Source organism: Oncorhynchus mykiss, chromosome 5 (genome assembly GCF_013265735.2).
Source record: "Oncorhynchus mykiss isolate Arlee chromosome 5, USDA_OmykA_1.1, whole genome shotgun sequence".
Lineage (NCBI taxonomy): Eukaryota > Metazoa > Chordata > Actinopteri > Salmoniformes > Salmonidae > Oncorhynchus > Oncorhynchus mykiss.
Window position 1 is genome coordinate 14,373,287 of NC_048569.1, and position 15,212 is coordinate 14,388,498.

General features: G+C 42.6%; 1 protein-coding gene across 2 annotated transcripts in view; it reads left to right on the top strand.

Moving 5' to 3' along the window:
• Positions 1–3,672: 3,672 nt before the first annotated feature.
• The window catches only part of LOC110523261 (spectrin alpha chain, non-erythrocytic 1), a 52,510-nt gene continuing 40,970 nt past the window's right edge, over positions 3,673–15,212 (top strand). The window contains exon 1 of one of the 2 annotated variants that reach the window (XM_021601793.2): positions 3,673–3,825. Coding sequence is in view for 1 of the 2 variants with exons in the window: in XM_021601791.2 (XP_021457466.1) it covers positions 9,236–9,256 (21 nt within the window). In the remaining variant the exon portion in view is untranslated. Of the gene's footprint in view, positions 3,826–9,181; positions 9,257–15,212 lie in introns of those variants that run through there. The other variant, XM_021601791.2, reaches the window with a different exon arrangement.

Here is a 15,212-nt window from a genome sequence, read left to right on the forward strand (position 1 = left end):
GTGAAGATTGCAAGGGTTGATTGCTGGTTTTATATGGGGTTCTGAATCTAGAGTAGCGGGTGTCTTTCTATTGGTTGTTTCTGTCCTCTTTGTCCTTCTATCTTGATGGGGCTGTCTAATGTAAACAGAGCCGACAATTGAAAGTTGTGACAACATGGTTCATTGCATGTCTGCTAAGGAGGGTGATACTTCTAGACAGAGCCATCTGGGAACATGTTATATTATAATAGAAATGGAAGCACACTATTGGTAGGTATTCAATGTTATTTGCTACAAGTAAGTTGTTTGTGTACCTAGTTAAATAAAGGTGAAATAAAAAATGGATAAACAAATAAAGTTATGTTGTGAGTGTGTCACGATCGTTGTATGGAGTAGACCAAGGCGCAGCGTGGGTAGAATATTAGAGTACATTATTCTTTATTAATGAAGACCACTTAAACAAAAAAAACGACCGTGACCGCTATATAAATACTGTGCTAACATGCAACATAACATAGACAATAACCCACGAAATACCCAAAGAAGACGGCTGCCTAAATATGGTTCCCAATCAGAGACAACGATAAACACCTGCCTCTAGGCAACCATAGACCTACATAAACACCTAGATGGAAACAACCCCATACATCTACAAAACCCCTAGACAGTACAAACAACCTAGATGAGACAAAAACACACATATAACCCTTGTCACACCCTGACCTAACCAAAATAATAAAGAAAACAAAGAATACTAAGGTCAGGGCGTGACAGAGTGTGCCGACTTCCCAACCCACCCGAGTGAGTCATAGTACTGCTGTAGGCCTAGCACTAGTTATACTACTGCATTTATAAAGTCATATTGAATTGAATCCTTAACCCAACGCCACCAATAATAGGTTAGTTGTGTCAGGTACTTTGGGAAAACATTTTACATTACATTTTAGTCATTTAGCAGACGCTCATATCCAGAGTGACTTACAGAGAAGAGCTTGAACACCTATAGGGGTGAGAGGGCCAAGAGACCTGAGGTGGCAGAACGGAGTGCTCGGGTTGGGGTGTAGGGTTTGAGCAAATCAAATCAAATCAAATAAAATTTTATTTGTCACATACACATGGTTAGCAGATGTTAGTGTGAGTGTAGCGAAATGCTTGTGCTTCTAGTTCCGACAATGCAGTAATAACAAGTAATCTAACTAACAATTCCAAAACTACTGTCTTGTACACAGTGTAAGGGGATAAAGAATATGTACATAAGGATATATGAATGAGTGATGGTACAGAGCAGCATAGGCAAGATACAGTAGATGGTATCGAGTACAGTATGTACAAATGAGATGAGTATGTAAACAAAGTGGCATAGTATAGTATAAAGTGGCTAGTGATACATGTATTACATAAGGATACCGTCGATGATATAGAGTACAGTATATACGTATGCATATGAGATGAATAATGTAGGGTAAGTAACATTTATATAAGGTAGCATTGTTTAAAGTGGCTAGTGATATATTTACGTCATAGCTTGAAGGTAGGGAGGGGCAGTTCCTCTTGCTGTTCTGTAGGTAAGCACCATGGTCTTGTGGTGGATGCGAGCTTCAACTGGAAGCCAGTGGAGTGTGTGGAGGAGTGGGGTGACATGAGAGAACATGGGAAGGTTGAAAACCAGGCGGGCTACTGCATTCTGGATAAGTTGCAGGGGTTTGATGGCACAAGCGAGGAGCCCAGCCAACAGCGAGTTGCAGTAGTCCAGACAGGAGAAGACAAATGCCTGGATTAGGACCTGCACCATTTCCTGTGTTAGGTAAGGTCGTACTCTACGGATGTTGTGACCATGAACCTGCAGGAGCAGGCCAGTGCTTTGATGTTTGCAGAGAACAACAGGGTGTTGTCCAGGGTCACTCCAAGGTTATTTGCACTCTGGGATGGCGACACTGTGGAGTTGTCAACTGTGATGGTCTTTGAGCGGGCAGGCCTTCCCCAGGAGGAAGAGCACTTCCGTCTTGTTTAGGTTGCGCTTGAGATGATGGGCTGACACACAAGTTGAGATATCTGCCAGGCACGCAGAGATGCGTGTCTTCACCTGGGTGTCAGAAGGGGGAAGGAGAAAAGAAGCTGAGTGTCATCTGCGTAGAAATTATAGGAAAGACCATGTGTATGGATATGACAGAGCCAAGTGACTTGGTGTTTAGAAAGATGAGGAGAGGGCCTAGAACCGAGCCCTGGGGGACACCAGTAGTGAGAGTACATGGCGCAGACAGAGATCCTCTAGGAGCGGCATGCCAAGTAGGATGCAATCCAAGAGTGTGCAGAGCCTGAGATGCCCAGCCCTGGGAGGGTGAAGAGGAGGATCTGATGGTTCACAGTGTAGATCTAGGAGGATGAGAACAGAGGAGAGAGAGTCAGCTTTGGCAATGGGGAGAGCCTCCGTGACACAGAGAAGAGGTTTAGGGTCAAGAAGATTGCTCTGAGAGAGATAATGAGATAGTTGATCAGAGACAGCACTCTCAAGTGTTTTTGAAAGAAAAGAAAGATGGGATACAGGTCTATAGTTTTTGACATCAGATGAGTCGAGTGTTGGTTTCTTGAGAAGGGGAGCAACTCAGGCCATTTTGAATTCAGAGGGGACGCAACCAGTGGTCAGGGATGAGTTGATGAGGGATTTGAGGAATGAGAGAAGGTCTCCAGAGATGGTCTGGAGAAGGGAGGAGGGGATGGGGTCAAGTGGGCAGGTTGTCGGGCAGCCAGACCTCACTAGTCGCAGGATGTCATCTGGAGAGAGAGGGAAGAAAGAGGTCAAGGTGTAAGGTGTGAGTGAGACCAATGGATTCAATGGGTTGAGTGAATGAGTAGCCGATGTCATCAAACATTTTTTCAAAGTGGTTGACAAAGTCATCTGCAGAGAGGGAGGGGGTGGAGGCTTAAGGAGGGATGAGATAGTGAAATAAAGTTGTCGTCGACAGTTTCCTATGGTTAGAGGCAGAAGCTTGATATTTAGAGGGATAGAACGTGGCTTTGGCAGCAGATACAGAGGAAGAGAAGGTAGAGAGGAGGTGATAGGATGATAGGTCCTCCGGGAAAGTTTAGGTTTCCTCAATTTTCGCTCAGCTGCCCACAGCCCTGTTCTGTAAGCTCACAATGATTCACTCAGGAGGGGAGGGCCGAGCCAGCCCGGAGGAAAACATGGCAGCCATGCATTGCCCTCCAGTGTTAAGCATACATTCTTGAAATATTACAACCTAGTTTAAAATCAAGTACATTGTGTCAGACAGATTGGTTTGTATGCTAACACAAAGCAAACTATGTATCAATATTACATTCCATGTTAATTTAAAATAATAGGAAACAATGTTGGTAATTTGATACAGGAGTATAACAAAACATGTTTTATTTCTATGAATAAGACAACAATCATAAGGTGACACGATACAATACAAACCATAGACATTTTTATATATTTGTATAGAACCAACATGTATTCTGTGGCACCCGGCCAAATGGCCTGCATCCTGCACGAGTACACACATCTACTTCTAGACATGTGAAACAGTCACTAAATTAATGTGATATGATATAGTTTCATTATCACTGGAAATAATGTTAATTTAAGTCACATTTATTACAAATGTATTACATAAGCATGCAAAACTATAGTATGATGAGGTTCGGTATTTTCCGGTAGTCACCGTTACACATTCGGTGCTGCGGTGCATGATGTCACTAGCGACATCCCAAACAGCTCACTCTACAGCCCAGAACAGCTCGACGCCCGTCGACAGCTATTTTATTCCGGGAGGTTTCCAAACATTTTTGATCCGGTTTTAGAAAGCTACCTGCAAAGTAGAGGTAAGCGTGCACGTGGTGGGTTTCAATAAAAACGGCTTTGGCGTTTACTAACTAGCCTATTCATATAGCAATTTTACCATCCTGCTTTTTCTAGTAACGTTAGGTTGTGTGGGATAGCATTTTTGTCACTAACACAACTAGCCTCACCCTATATACCTCAGTGGCCTCACCATCCCCCTGCTAACTAAGTTAGCTAGCTACTTGCATCTGGGAGATGCAAGCCCGACAGCAAAACCAGTTTCTAAACGTACTATACAATATTTGACATAACTGCCAGGTCACCGCCATCTCCTCCCTGGTAAAAAAAACAAGCTTAATTTAGAACTTGTTGAAACAGACTTATAAAACCTTATGGAGACTAGCTTTATTAGCTAGCTGAACCAGAAGCCATCACTGGCTTGTCAGCTTGCTAGCAAGTTAGCTAAGCTTCCTTGCGTTGACAGAGCGAGCCCACAACGTCGCGACCCATTCTACAGCAATATTTGCAGCTTATAAATGTTTATAAATAAAATACCCATTTATACATATGGTATGTAATTGACTATAACCTTAGTGTATAAATATACATTATTTAATTAATTGTTATTTATTGTCTGTTGTCGACGGAAGACATATTTGTGTCGGCTATAGGCGAAGGACCCGCCCAGCATCAATGCCACACAGTTAGAATGCCATTGAATATAATGGCATCATCTGCTGGTCAAGCCAACCAGGGCGTTTGTATATAGCAGCAATACTGCGTAGTGGCAAATATTTACATACTTCTAAAATACGGCTTTAAGAATATCCTAAATGAATCTTTCTCATGGTAAGCAGAAAGCAGCTGGCTGTTCATTGTTTTAGTAATTCGGCCATTGGATGGTGTCGATGGCCTTTGTCGATTTGTCTTTCACCTCGCTTTCAATGCATTTTGATGGTTTTCTCATTGGGTGGTGGTATTACTAGCCTTTTGTATACCTAATCCTTCCTGATTATAATCGTCTTGATGGTGTGGTAAACTTATTGCGCTAAATAGAGTTTTATCTCACCCACTCTGGCTCCTGAGTGGTGTAGCGGTCGGTCTAAGGCACTGCATCGCAGTGCTAGAGGTGTCACTACAGACCCTGGTTCGATTCCAGGCAGTATCACAACCGGCCGTTATTGGGAGTCCCATAAGGCGGCACACAATTGGCCCAGCGTCATAAGGGTTTGGCTGGGGTAGGCCGTCATAGTTAAGAACAAATTCTTATTCACAAACTTGCCTAGTTAAATAAAAGTTGAAACATTAAAACCAATTATAATAATAACAAAATTCATTAAAATCCTTATAAATGTAAAGTTATCATAATGAAAATATTTGTATTTTCCAACACACACTCGGATGAACAGCTGCTGTTGTCAGCAGTTCACCTTCTTTAAGAGTTTGGCAAGGGCCCTAAGGCAATGTAGATGTGAACAAACATGCCATGCCAATAAAAATCGAATAAAAGATAGATATGTGTTGAAGTCACAGGGAGAGGATTTGCACAGCTGGGTGGGTGATGACCTCTGAGAATTTGGACCACGCTGTGCCTCGCTTGCGTCATTGCGTTGCATTTCAAGGGTGGTGGCCAATTGTGGACATGACATAAGCCTTTTCCATCCTCAGTGAGAAATCCATGGGGAAAGTAACAACTACGTCCTCAAAGATTAGCATGCAAGGCTTGTGATCTGTGCTTGCTGCTTTTAGCTGTTTTAGTTTTTACTTCTCCTGTGACCTAGTAAGACCAATGTCTCCATGACATTGCAGAGACGAGAAGGCCTGTCATTTTTCTAGTTGATGGCCTTATTCCGTGCTAATTTATTAATAGAATTTCAGGTCTATTCTCAGAGCTGCAGCCTGAGTGAAGAAATAATTTCTGCATTATGGATGAGCCTGTTCAGTTGTCTCCTCTCTGTCCTCATAGTGTCTCTGGTAGTTTTTGCACCAATGTCAGAATGTAGTTTTCCAGTCATCACTCCAGACTAAAGACGGTATGTTCCGAACTCGGGCCTGGTTGCATTGTGGCCCCTAACTCCTTCCAATAGTCCCTCGCCCTACTATGCTCAGATCTGAATCGATTGGATGGGGGAAGGAAGCTCTACTTAGCATTTCGGAGAGTTAGGTGGAGCAATCATAATGCTGCTGCTGTCTGTCCCTATCCCTTCGATGAGGTAATCCCTGGAAATATATAGAATGGAAGGGGCCAGGCAGGAAACAAAATTAACTTATTTCATTAGCTTCTTGTGTAGTCAAGGGAGTTCATCCACCGAGCTCAGAAAGGGGTATATTTTATAAGCTCTTCTACCCACCACCACCCACTTCCCTTCATAGGTGATGCACATTGTGTTTCTGTTGAAGGGTGACAGAATGGGTGTGGCTCAACAACAAACTGCTCAAACCATTAGACACACAATGTACCCTTGGCAGGTCTGTGTTTTGCATTCTTGACGTGTGTTTTGCATTCTTGATGGGATCAAGAACACGGTTGAGGTCATCAACTGTCACCAGAGTGAAGGAAACACATGACCAAGGACAAATTCACATGAAAAACATTTAATCAGCGCTCCTCACTCAAAAAATGTGTCGTATTGATTTAATTTTAAAGTCTGAACCTCGTATAGGCCTAACCCTAAACATATTAACAGCGGACTGATTTAGCTTCCAGTTCCCGGCATATTCAAGAGTTTTTTTTCATTGTTTGTCTTGTTTAACATGGTCAGCTATATGGTTTCCGGCTGGCTGACTGATAATCACATTTGAACAGAGAATGTGTTGACAGTGAAGTAGTCTAATTTAAAGCATCCCTATCCATTTAGTCACTCCCTGTCTGAAATGGTCGAGGACAGATGCCACTCTTATTCAGTTATACTGTCCGTATATGTTCTGTTCAGTGTGTCGGTTTTGTGTAAAGGGCCCTACGCAAACAGAGTGACGGATATGGTCCGTTCCAAAATTTGAGCTGCACAAAAGTATATGGGTGATTCTCACGAAACTGACAGAAAATAATTACTCTTGGATCACTAACATTAGGATCTTTATTCATCCATTTCATAATTGTTGTGTTTATTGATCAGATATGCATTTTACCACAATTTTCACAACTACTAATGCAATAATTCTTAATACCGCAACAGTTTTCAAAGTCCAAAAAGGCTATAAACAAAGCAACTTCAACATTTTTAAATTTTTTTTTTTACACTGCTCACCTTTTGAAAAGGCTGGAGTTAAACAGCACGGAAAATAAATATATTTAAAATTAACTTATTATGTATTTCGCAACACAATCTTTTTTGAAACTTGTTTTTTGTCATAACCTGTGTATACATATTATTTGTATGTACCCATCCACTACATGGCCAATGGTATGCTCGTCGAACATCTCATTCCAAAATCATGAGATTAATATGGAGTTGGTCCCCCCCCTTTGCTGCTCTTCTGGGAAGGCTTTCCACTAGATGTTGGAACAGTGCTGCGGGGATTTGCATTCTATTCAGCCACGTGCATTAGTGAGGTCGGGCACTGATGTTGGGCGATTAGGCCTGGCTCGCAGTAGGCGTTCCATTTCATCCCAAAGGTGTTCGATGGGGATGAGGTCAGGGCTCTGTGCAGGCCAGTCAAGTTATTCCACACCGATTTCAACAAACCATTTCTGTATGTACCTCGCTTTGTGCATGGGGGCATTGTCATGCTGAAATAGGAAAGGGACTTCCCCAAACTGTTGCCACAAAGTTGGAAGCACAGAATTGTCTAGAATGTAATTGTAAACTGTAGCGTTAAGATTTCCCTTCACTTGAACTAAGGGGCTAGCCCGAACCATGAAAAACAGCCCCAGGCCATAATTCCTCCTTCACCAAACTTTACAGTTGGCACTATCCATTGGGACAGCTAGTGTTCTCCAGGCATCCGCCAAACCCAGATATGTCTGTCATACTGCCAGATATTGAAGCGTTTTTCATCACTCCAGAGAATGCGTTTCCACTGCTCCAGAGTCCAAAGACGGCGAGCTTTACTCCACTCCAGCCAATGCTTGACATTGCGCATGGGGATCTTTGGCTTGTGTGCGGCTACTCGGCCATGGAAACCCATTTCATGAAGCTCCTAACGAACAGTTATTGTGCTGACGTTGCATCCAGCGTCAGTTTGGAACTTGGTAGTGAGTGTTGCAATCAAGGACAGACTATTTTTTACAAGCTTCAGCACTCGGCGGTCCAGTTCTATGAGCTTGTGTGGCCTACCACTTCGCGGCCCGAGCCGTTGTTGCTCCTTAACCTTTCCACTTCACAATAACAGCCCATACAGTTGACTGGGGCAGCTCTAGCAGGGCAGACATTTTTACGAACTGACTTCTTGGAAAGGTGGCATTCTGTGTGCTTGATTTTACACACCTGTCAGCAACATGTGTGGCTGAAATAGCCAAATCCACTAATTTGAAGGGGAGTCCACATACTTTTGTATGTATATAGTTTATGTATAAAGAACAAGGGGCACACTATCAGATTAAGCCCAGATTGCCAAAGTAAACTTTTTATTTTTCCAAAATGGTTTCGGAGAGGAGAATGCATGTTTCGGTAATGAGTGTTACCTAGTTTGCCATTGGAAAACTGTACTGAGCTCTATTTGAGATTTAGTAACCCAATACATCAAACTGTGTGTCATTTGTTAATCCCAAATGACTTGCATAATACAAAAATGACTGATCTTAATGCAGTTGAATGCTGTTACCCTGGCCTTAGTGGTCTATCAGGTTGCTGGCTGGCTGTCCTAACTCACCTCATACTTTGGGCATGCACACTTGACACAAAGCAAATAACAAACACTTTTGTAATGCTGTGACTGAATGAATATTCTTATTGCAACTGTATTTATCAATGTCAACAAGTCATGTTCGTTAAAAGCAATAGTTTGAATTCTCCTCTTTTTGAATGGTTGGAAATAACCCATTGCTCTGACATGAAACTGTGGTGTATGTTGTTGCCTTTAGCCTGCGCAGGCACCTGTCGTCATGTCCCAGTTTATTAAACCAAAACTGAAGGTAACGTGTGTCACCACTGTGTGTTAGTTTGCATGTTGTGTGCGTTGCTGCTATCGGAAGGGTGTTCATCGAATGCATGGACATTTCTGGAATGCTGAGAGCAGCCAGGGAGAATGTTTGAGAGCAGGCCATGATGCTGTTGTTTTGCTGAATAGAGGAAGAGGGAGGGAGGGAAAGAGGCAGAGAGACGCAAAGGGCTGGGCGGTATCTTGGCCTGCTCCCATCACGGCCTAGCCACTGCAGGGGCGATGCGTCTGTCTGCGCTGCAGCGAGAGAACGAGTGAGAGAGAATAAGAGGGGCGTTCAGTTTCTCATTCTTCCTTTATCAGTTGAGCCTTTCATCTGGAGCCTAGACCGAAGTGACTGCTGCTGGCTTCATGGCCACCACCTCTCCTCAGGTACTGATTGCAGAGACAGTGTTGGAAAGAACAGGGCTCTGGATAAACAGCCCAGAATATCTTGATTTTCTCTTGATACATAACCAAAGTTGGTTTTACAGGTTAATGGTTAGCCCATGTCCCTTAATTTTTGAGAATTTAAGTTGAGTAAATGTTTATAGTTAACTGTGTTAATCTAACTCTGGTCAGTTGATTTGGTTTTAGTTTATTTTTATGGGAATTTGTCACTGAATTCAGGCCTGCGTTTTCTGCATGCATTGTATGTTTGTGTAAGCAAATGTTTTTTGTCTTGACAGGACTTGGTTAATGTGGTAATTTGATTGGTTTTAACTGAATTCCATGGTAATTGAATCACTGAATTCAGGCCTACGTTTAGGCTACTGCATGCGTTGTCAGTGGAGTCGTGTGCATGAAACTGAAGGTTTGTGTTGATTTTAACTGAGCTGGATTAAATTAATGTCACTGACCATTATTTATGAAAAAAAATACATGCAAGGGAATCACGTTTGCATTTGGCATGGTAAACCTCCCCAGATGTCAAATCTCTTGACATTGGCATTTCACTGTGTTCTTGACTGGGCGGCAGCCATTTTGATTTAATCCAGACGTGATTGTTTTGGTGATGTTCCAGAGTAGGATTTGGGATTTGTATGACTGATTGAAAGTTTGTGAAAATGTATGAAAATAAGAGTAACAATGAAGCTGAATTCAATATTTTGTCATGTAGCCTTATCACACTCTTGTACATATTGTTTTAATTCACAAACCAACCATCCACTGTTAACTTCTTCAGCTGCACTCAAATCTCCCCTGGGCATGCTACCGATCAGCTAGGAGTGGAGTGGGCTGTAAGGGGAGGGTTGTCAAGGTTCACTCTGAGGGAAGGGAACTGAAGCTACGCCTCTTCTCTTTGCACATGTATTCGGCATGTACTAAGTCTTCTGGGATCACCCTGCCGTTTCCTGTAAATTCCTCCGGTCTGCATTCGCCCAGTATGGCGTCATATAACCCCTCGCTAACTGATGTTACCATAGGAACCGTGAGGGGGCTGACTATGGCTGCGTTTACACAGGCAGCCCAATTCTGATCTTTTTTTTCACCTACTGGTCTTTTGACCAATCCGATCAGCTATGAAAAGATCAGATGTGTAAAGATCTGATATAATTGGTCAAAAGACCAATTATATCAAGATGTGTAAAGATCTGATATAATTGGTCAAAAGACCAATTATCTGTTTCCCACTGTCTCACCCTTTGGGAGTGATGATGGGCCTTCTCCTCAGTATAATCATTTTTTGTGCTCCGTCAAAACGAATGGATTTGTTTATGCCAGGAAGCGAGCAAAGACTTTGGTGCACTCAAATGAAATATCCAGCTACTAAGAGTATCCTAGGCCTAATGCGTAGGCAATAATTCGAATGAAGCAAATCAATACCCCTCCCCTCTCCACCAACCCGTCCACCCACCCACCTTGTGTCGCATTCTCTCTCCGCAGAGCAATATCTCTGGATACTTGTGCAGCGATGGGAGCCACACAGGGATCTATAAATATCTCTGGCCTCCTCGAATGGAATCTGTGGCACGTTTTTATGAGAATGACCTGATTTTTTAAATGGGGAGAGTGGGAATAGATGCACTTATGGTTTTCATCCTTTACTTCTAATCATGGACTGATTCAGAACTGGGACACCAGGTGAGTGCAATTAACTACCAGGTAGGAACAAAAACCAGAAGTGTTTTGGCCCTCCAGGACCGGAATTGGAACAGCCCTGTTAATATGCCTTCATGACAATGGCTAACCGTCTGAAAAGGTACTGTCACTACTGTGTGGCGATTACAAGTGGTTATTTCAGTGACAAATACCTATTGCAGACAATGACGTGATGATATTTGCGTTCAAGTTGTTGACTCATCAAGAATACCAAATTAATATTAATTTTGAATATAGCTGATTCACTAAATTTCGTTAATGCATTGAAAATGTGAAATAGTTTGACATGACAGTTTGAGGTAAACACCCAAGTTGAATGCACCTTTGGGAAATGACTGAAGGGGAGAACAGAGGGAGGGAAGAATCTTCTAGAGAACCTTGAAACAGCCACATTTACATAACACTTCAAGTGTGCCGGTCCCGTGCACTGACATAACGTCTTTCTTTCTCTAAAGATGTCTTATGTAGTTGGTACTGAAGTGGCAATTTAGCCTAGTTTCCTGCGTCAGTATTTAACCCAACCACTTTCCGGGTATCTAGGCCTATAGTTAGTGTTTTTTTTCTGCATAGAAAACTATTTGGGAAAATAGTTTTAGGGATGGAAAAAAAGCTTTTTAACTAAAACGACTAAAACCAAATAAAGTATGTAGGAATGATAATGGCACTTTAAAAAATAATACTTTTGAGAACTAGCAATCACCAAAATAAATGCTAGATAGTCAGGGAGAATAAATCATTCCCCAAATCATGCATTCGGGAGTATTTTTGTCATTGCATGAGGCCCCCATTTGATTTTATGTTTAAGTCACTCAGATGGCATAAGCCATGGCAAAATGTGTAGGATTGCAGATTTTCTCTTAGCTCCATTGTAAATGGTGTAAATTTGCAGGAAACTAGCATAAATCTTTTAGCTAAGCCTAAAAGATTTCAGATTTTTCGCGCAGCAGGTAGCCAAATGGTTTGAGCGTTGGACTTGTAACCGAAAGGTTGCAAGATCGAATCTCCGAGCTGACAAGGTAAAAATCTGTCGTTCTGCCCCTGAACAAGGCAGTTAACCCACTCTTTCCCAGGCCGTCATTGAAAATAAGAATTTGTTCTTAACTGACTTGCCTAGTTAAATAAAGGTAAAAATTATTATTTTTAAGATTTCTTGTTGTTGACTGTACCATTGGCCACACCCATGGCCACCCACCTGTCACCCCCACCACCTAAGTGCTATTTTGAACCAGAAATAAAACAGTAACAATGAAGCCACAAAAACAGGATGTGGGTCCACCACCTCAATCCACAACCTTTGTCTCTGTACAGTTGATAAGCAGCCCTAACCACTGTTAGGTATAAGTCCTAACCACCGTAGAGTTATTTAATTGCTGCTTGCTTACACGGTTGAGAAACCAGGTGGTTGGACTTTGACTATCCTATGTAATGCGGATGGAATTTGTGCATGGTGCTTCTGTCTCCTCCTCTTAGCACTAAAAATGAATGAGCCTGTTGGCGAGAGATCAAGGGTTATATAGACTGTGAGCCTCGAGGAAGCATTCAGCTCTGCTGTTTAGTAGTAGTATGTGGGGGTGTGTGAGGTAGTTAGTGGGTAAGTGGACGAGGGAGGGAAAGAGTGTTAGAGAGAGGGGGCAGGAGATGGAGGAAATTGGTCTTATCTACCACTCACAGCGTCAGTCGAGCACTATCTCCTATTGCAGCTGCACTGTGCTAGGGGGTCTACCGCAGGTCGAAGATACAACGTGCTATGACGTGGCCTCTTCCTTCCCCAAATGTATTGTCGTCTGATAAATGCTACAGATTTGTTTTTCTGTAATGTAACCATTTACAGTGCCTTCAGAAAGTATTCCCACCCTTTGACTTTTTCCACATTTTGTTGTGTTACAGCCTGAATTTGAAATATTAAATTGAGATTTTCTTTGTCACTGGCCTACACACAATACTCCATAATGTCAAAGTGGAATTATGACTTTGTAGTTATTACTCCACAATACTAACCTAAATGAGAGTGAAAAGAATGAAGCCTGTACAGTATAAAAACTATTCCAAAACATGTATCCTGTTTACAACAAGGCACTAAAGTCAAACTGCAAAAATGTGGCAAAGTAATTAACTTTTTGTCCTGAATACAAAGTTATATTTGGGGCAAATCCAATATACCACATTACTGATTACTACTCTCCATATTTTCAAGCATAGGGGTGGCTGTATCATGTTATGGGTATGCTTGTAATCGTTAAGGAGTTTTTCAGGATTAAAAAGAAATGGAATGGAGCTATGCACAGGCATATCCTAGAGGAAAACCTGGTCCAGTCTGTCAAGGGGTTTGAATACATTCCGAATGCCAATTCTACACTGGAGTTGCTTACCGGCCTGATGGGCCGAGTTACACTTTTGACTTAAATCTGTTTGATGGCAAGGCTTAAATAATTTTCTAGCAATTTGATAGAGCTTGAATTTATTTTAAAAGAATGGGCAAGTATTGTATAATCCAGGTGTGTAACGCACTTAGAGACTTACCCAGAAAGATTCAGAGCTATTTTCGCTGCCAAAGGTGATTCTAACATGTATTGACTCGGTGTGTGAATATTTTCATATTTCCTTTTCAACACATTTGCAAACATTTCAAAAAACATGTTTTCACTCCATCTTTATGGAGTATCATATGTAGATGGGTGAGGAAAGATATCTATTTAATCCATTTTGAATTCAGGCTGTTAAACAAAAAATGTGGAATAAGTCAAGGGGTATACATGCTTTCGGAAGGCATTGGGCTTGACACCTGGACTTGCACACACATTCAGTTGTCTCTAAACCACATGCCAACAGGGCAAACTCTTTACAAGGTCCGATGACTTCAAGTTCACACTGAAGTGACGATATCTCACACGGCTGTAAAATTCTCTTCATCACTCCTTCAACAACGACTTTGGCACATTGTGTCTCAGAGCAGCAGTGTCTCCCAGGAAAGGCGGTGTCCTGAAGACACAACCCAAAGGCTGTTTACTCATTGGTCCAGAGAGCTGTCCCTCAAACAGGCTAGTCAGAGTAGCGTGTGCCTTCATCCCCACAGGCAGATGTCAGAGCAGAACGGGGTTGTGGTCAGCTAAATCCTGGGATGATTTAAACCCTTGTGTATTAGGACTGGTGTAAGGGGACGGGGGAGGGGAAATTGTCTAGTATGATGCTTTTTACAGAAAATGGGCCAGTGTAGAGGCTACTAATGGGTTTAAATGCTTTTTCATGATCTTGTCAGTTATTTCTGACGTATCTCTTTCTTTTTATAGATTGATTTGTTTGATGGCAGATTGGCCATAAACTCATACAGTACATCCGGATAGTATATTGAAATTAAGCTCCGGTGCTTCCTGTTTTCAATGATCATTGGGATGTTTCTACAACTTCATTGGAGTCCACCTGTGGTAAATTCAGTTGATTGGACATGATTTGGAAAGGCACACACCTGTATGTAAGGTCTCACAGTTGACAGTGCATGTCAGAGCAAAAACCAAGCCATGAGGTCGAAGGAATTGTCCGTAGAGCTCCGAGACAGGATTGTGTCGACACACCGATCTGGGGAAGGGTACCTGCAGCAACGAAGGTCCCCAAGAACACAACAGGAACCACCAAGACTCTTCCTAGAGCTGGCCGCCCGGCCAAACTGAGCAATAGGGGGAGGAGGCATTTGGTCAGGGAGGTGACCAAGAACCCAATGGTCACTCTGACAGAGCTCCAGAGTTCCTCTGTGGAGATGGGATACCTTTTCTAGAAGGACAATCATCTCTGCAGCACTCCACCAATCAGGCCTTTTTGATAGTGTTCAGACGGAAGCCACTCCTCAGTAAAGGCACATGGCAGCCTGCTTAGATTTTGCCAAAAGGCACGTACATAAAGGACTCTCAGGCCTTGAGAAACAAGATTCTCTGGTCTGATGAATCCAAGATTGAACTCTGGCCTGAATGCCAAGCGTCATGTCTGGAGGAAACCTGGCACCATCCCTACGGTGAAGCATGGTGGTGGCGGCATCATGCTCTGTGGATGTTTTTAATTGGCAGGGACTAGGAAACATGAACCTTGATGAAAACCTGCTCTAGAGCGCTCAGGACCGTGGACTGGGGAGACTTCCAACAGGACAATGCCCCTAAGCACACAGCCAAGACAATGCAGGAGTGGCTTCGGGACAGAGAATAATGGGAGAAACTCCTCAAATACAGGTGTGCCAAGCTTGTAGCGTCATACCCAAGGC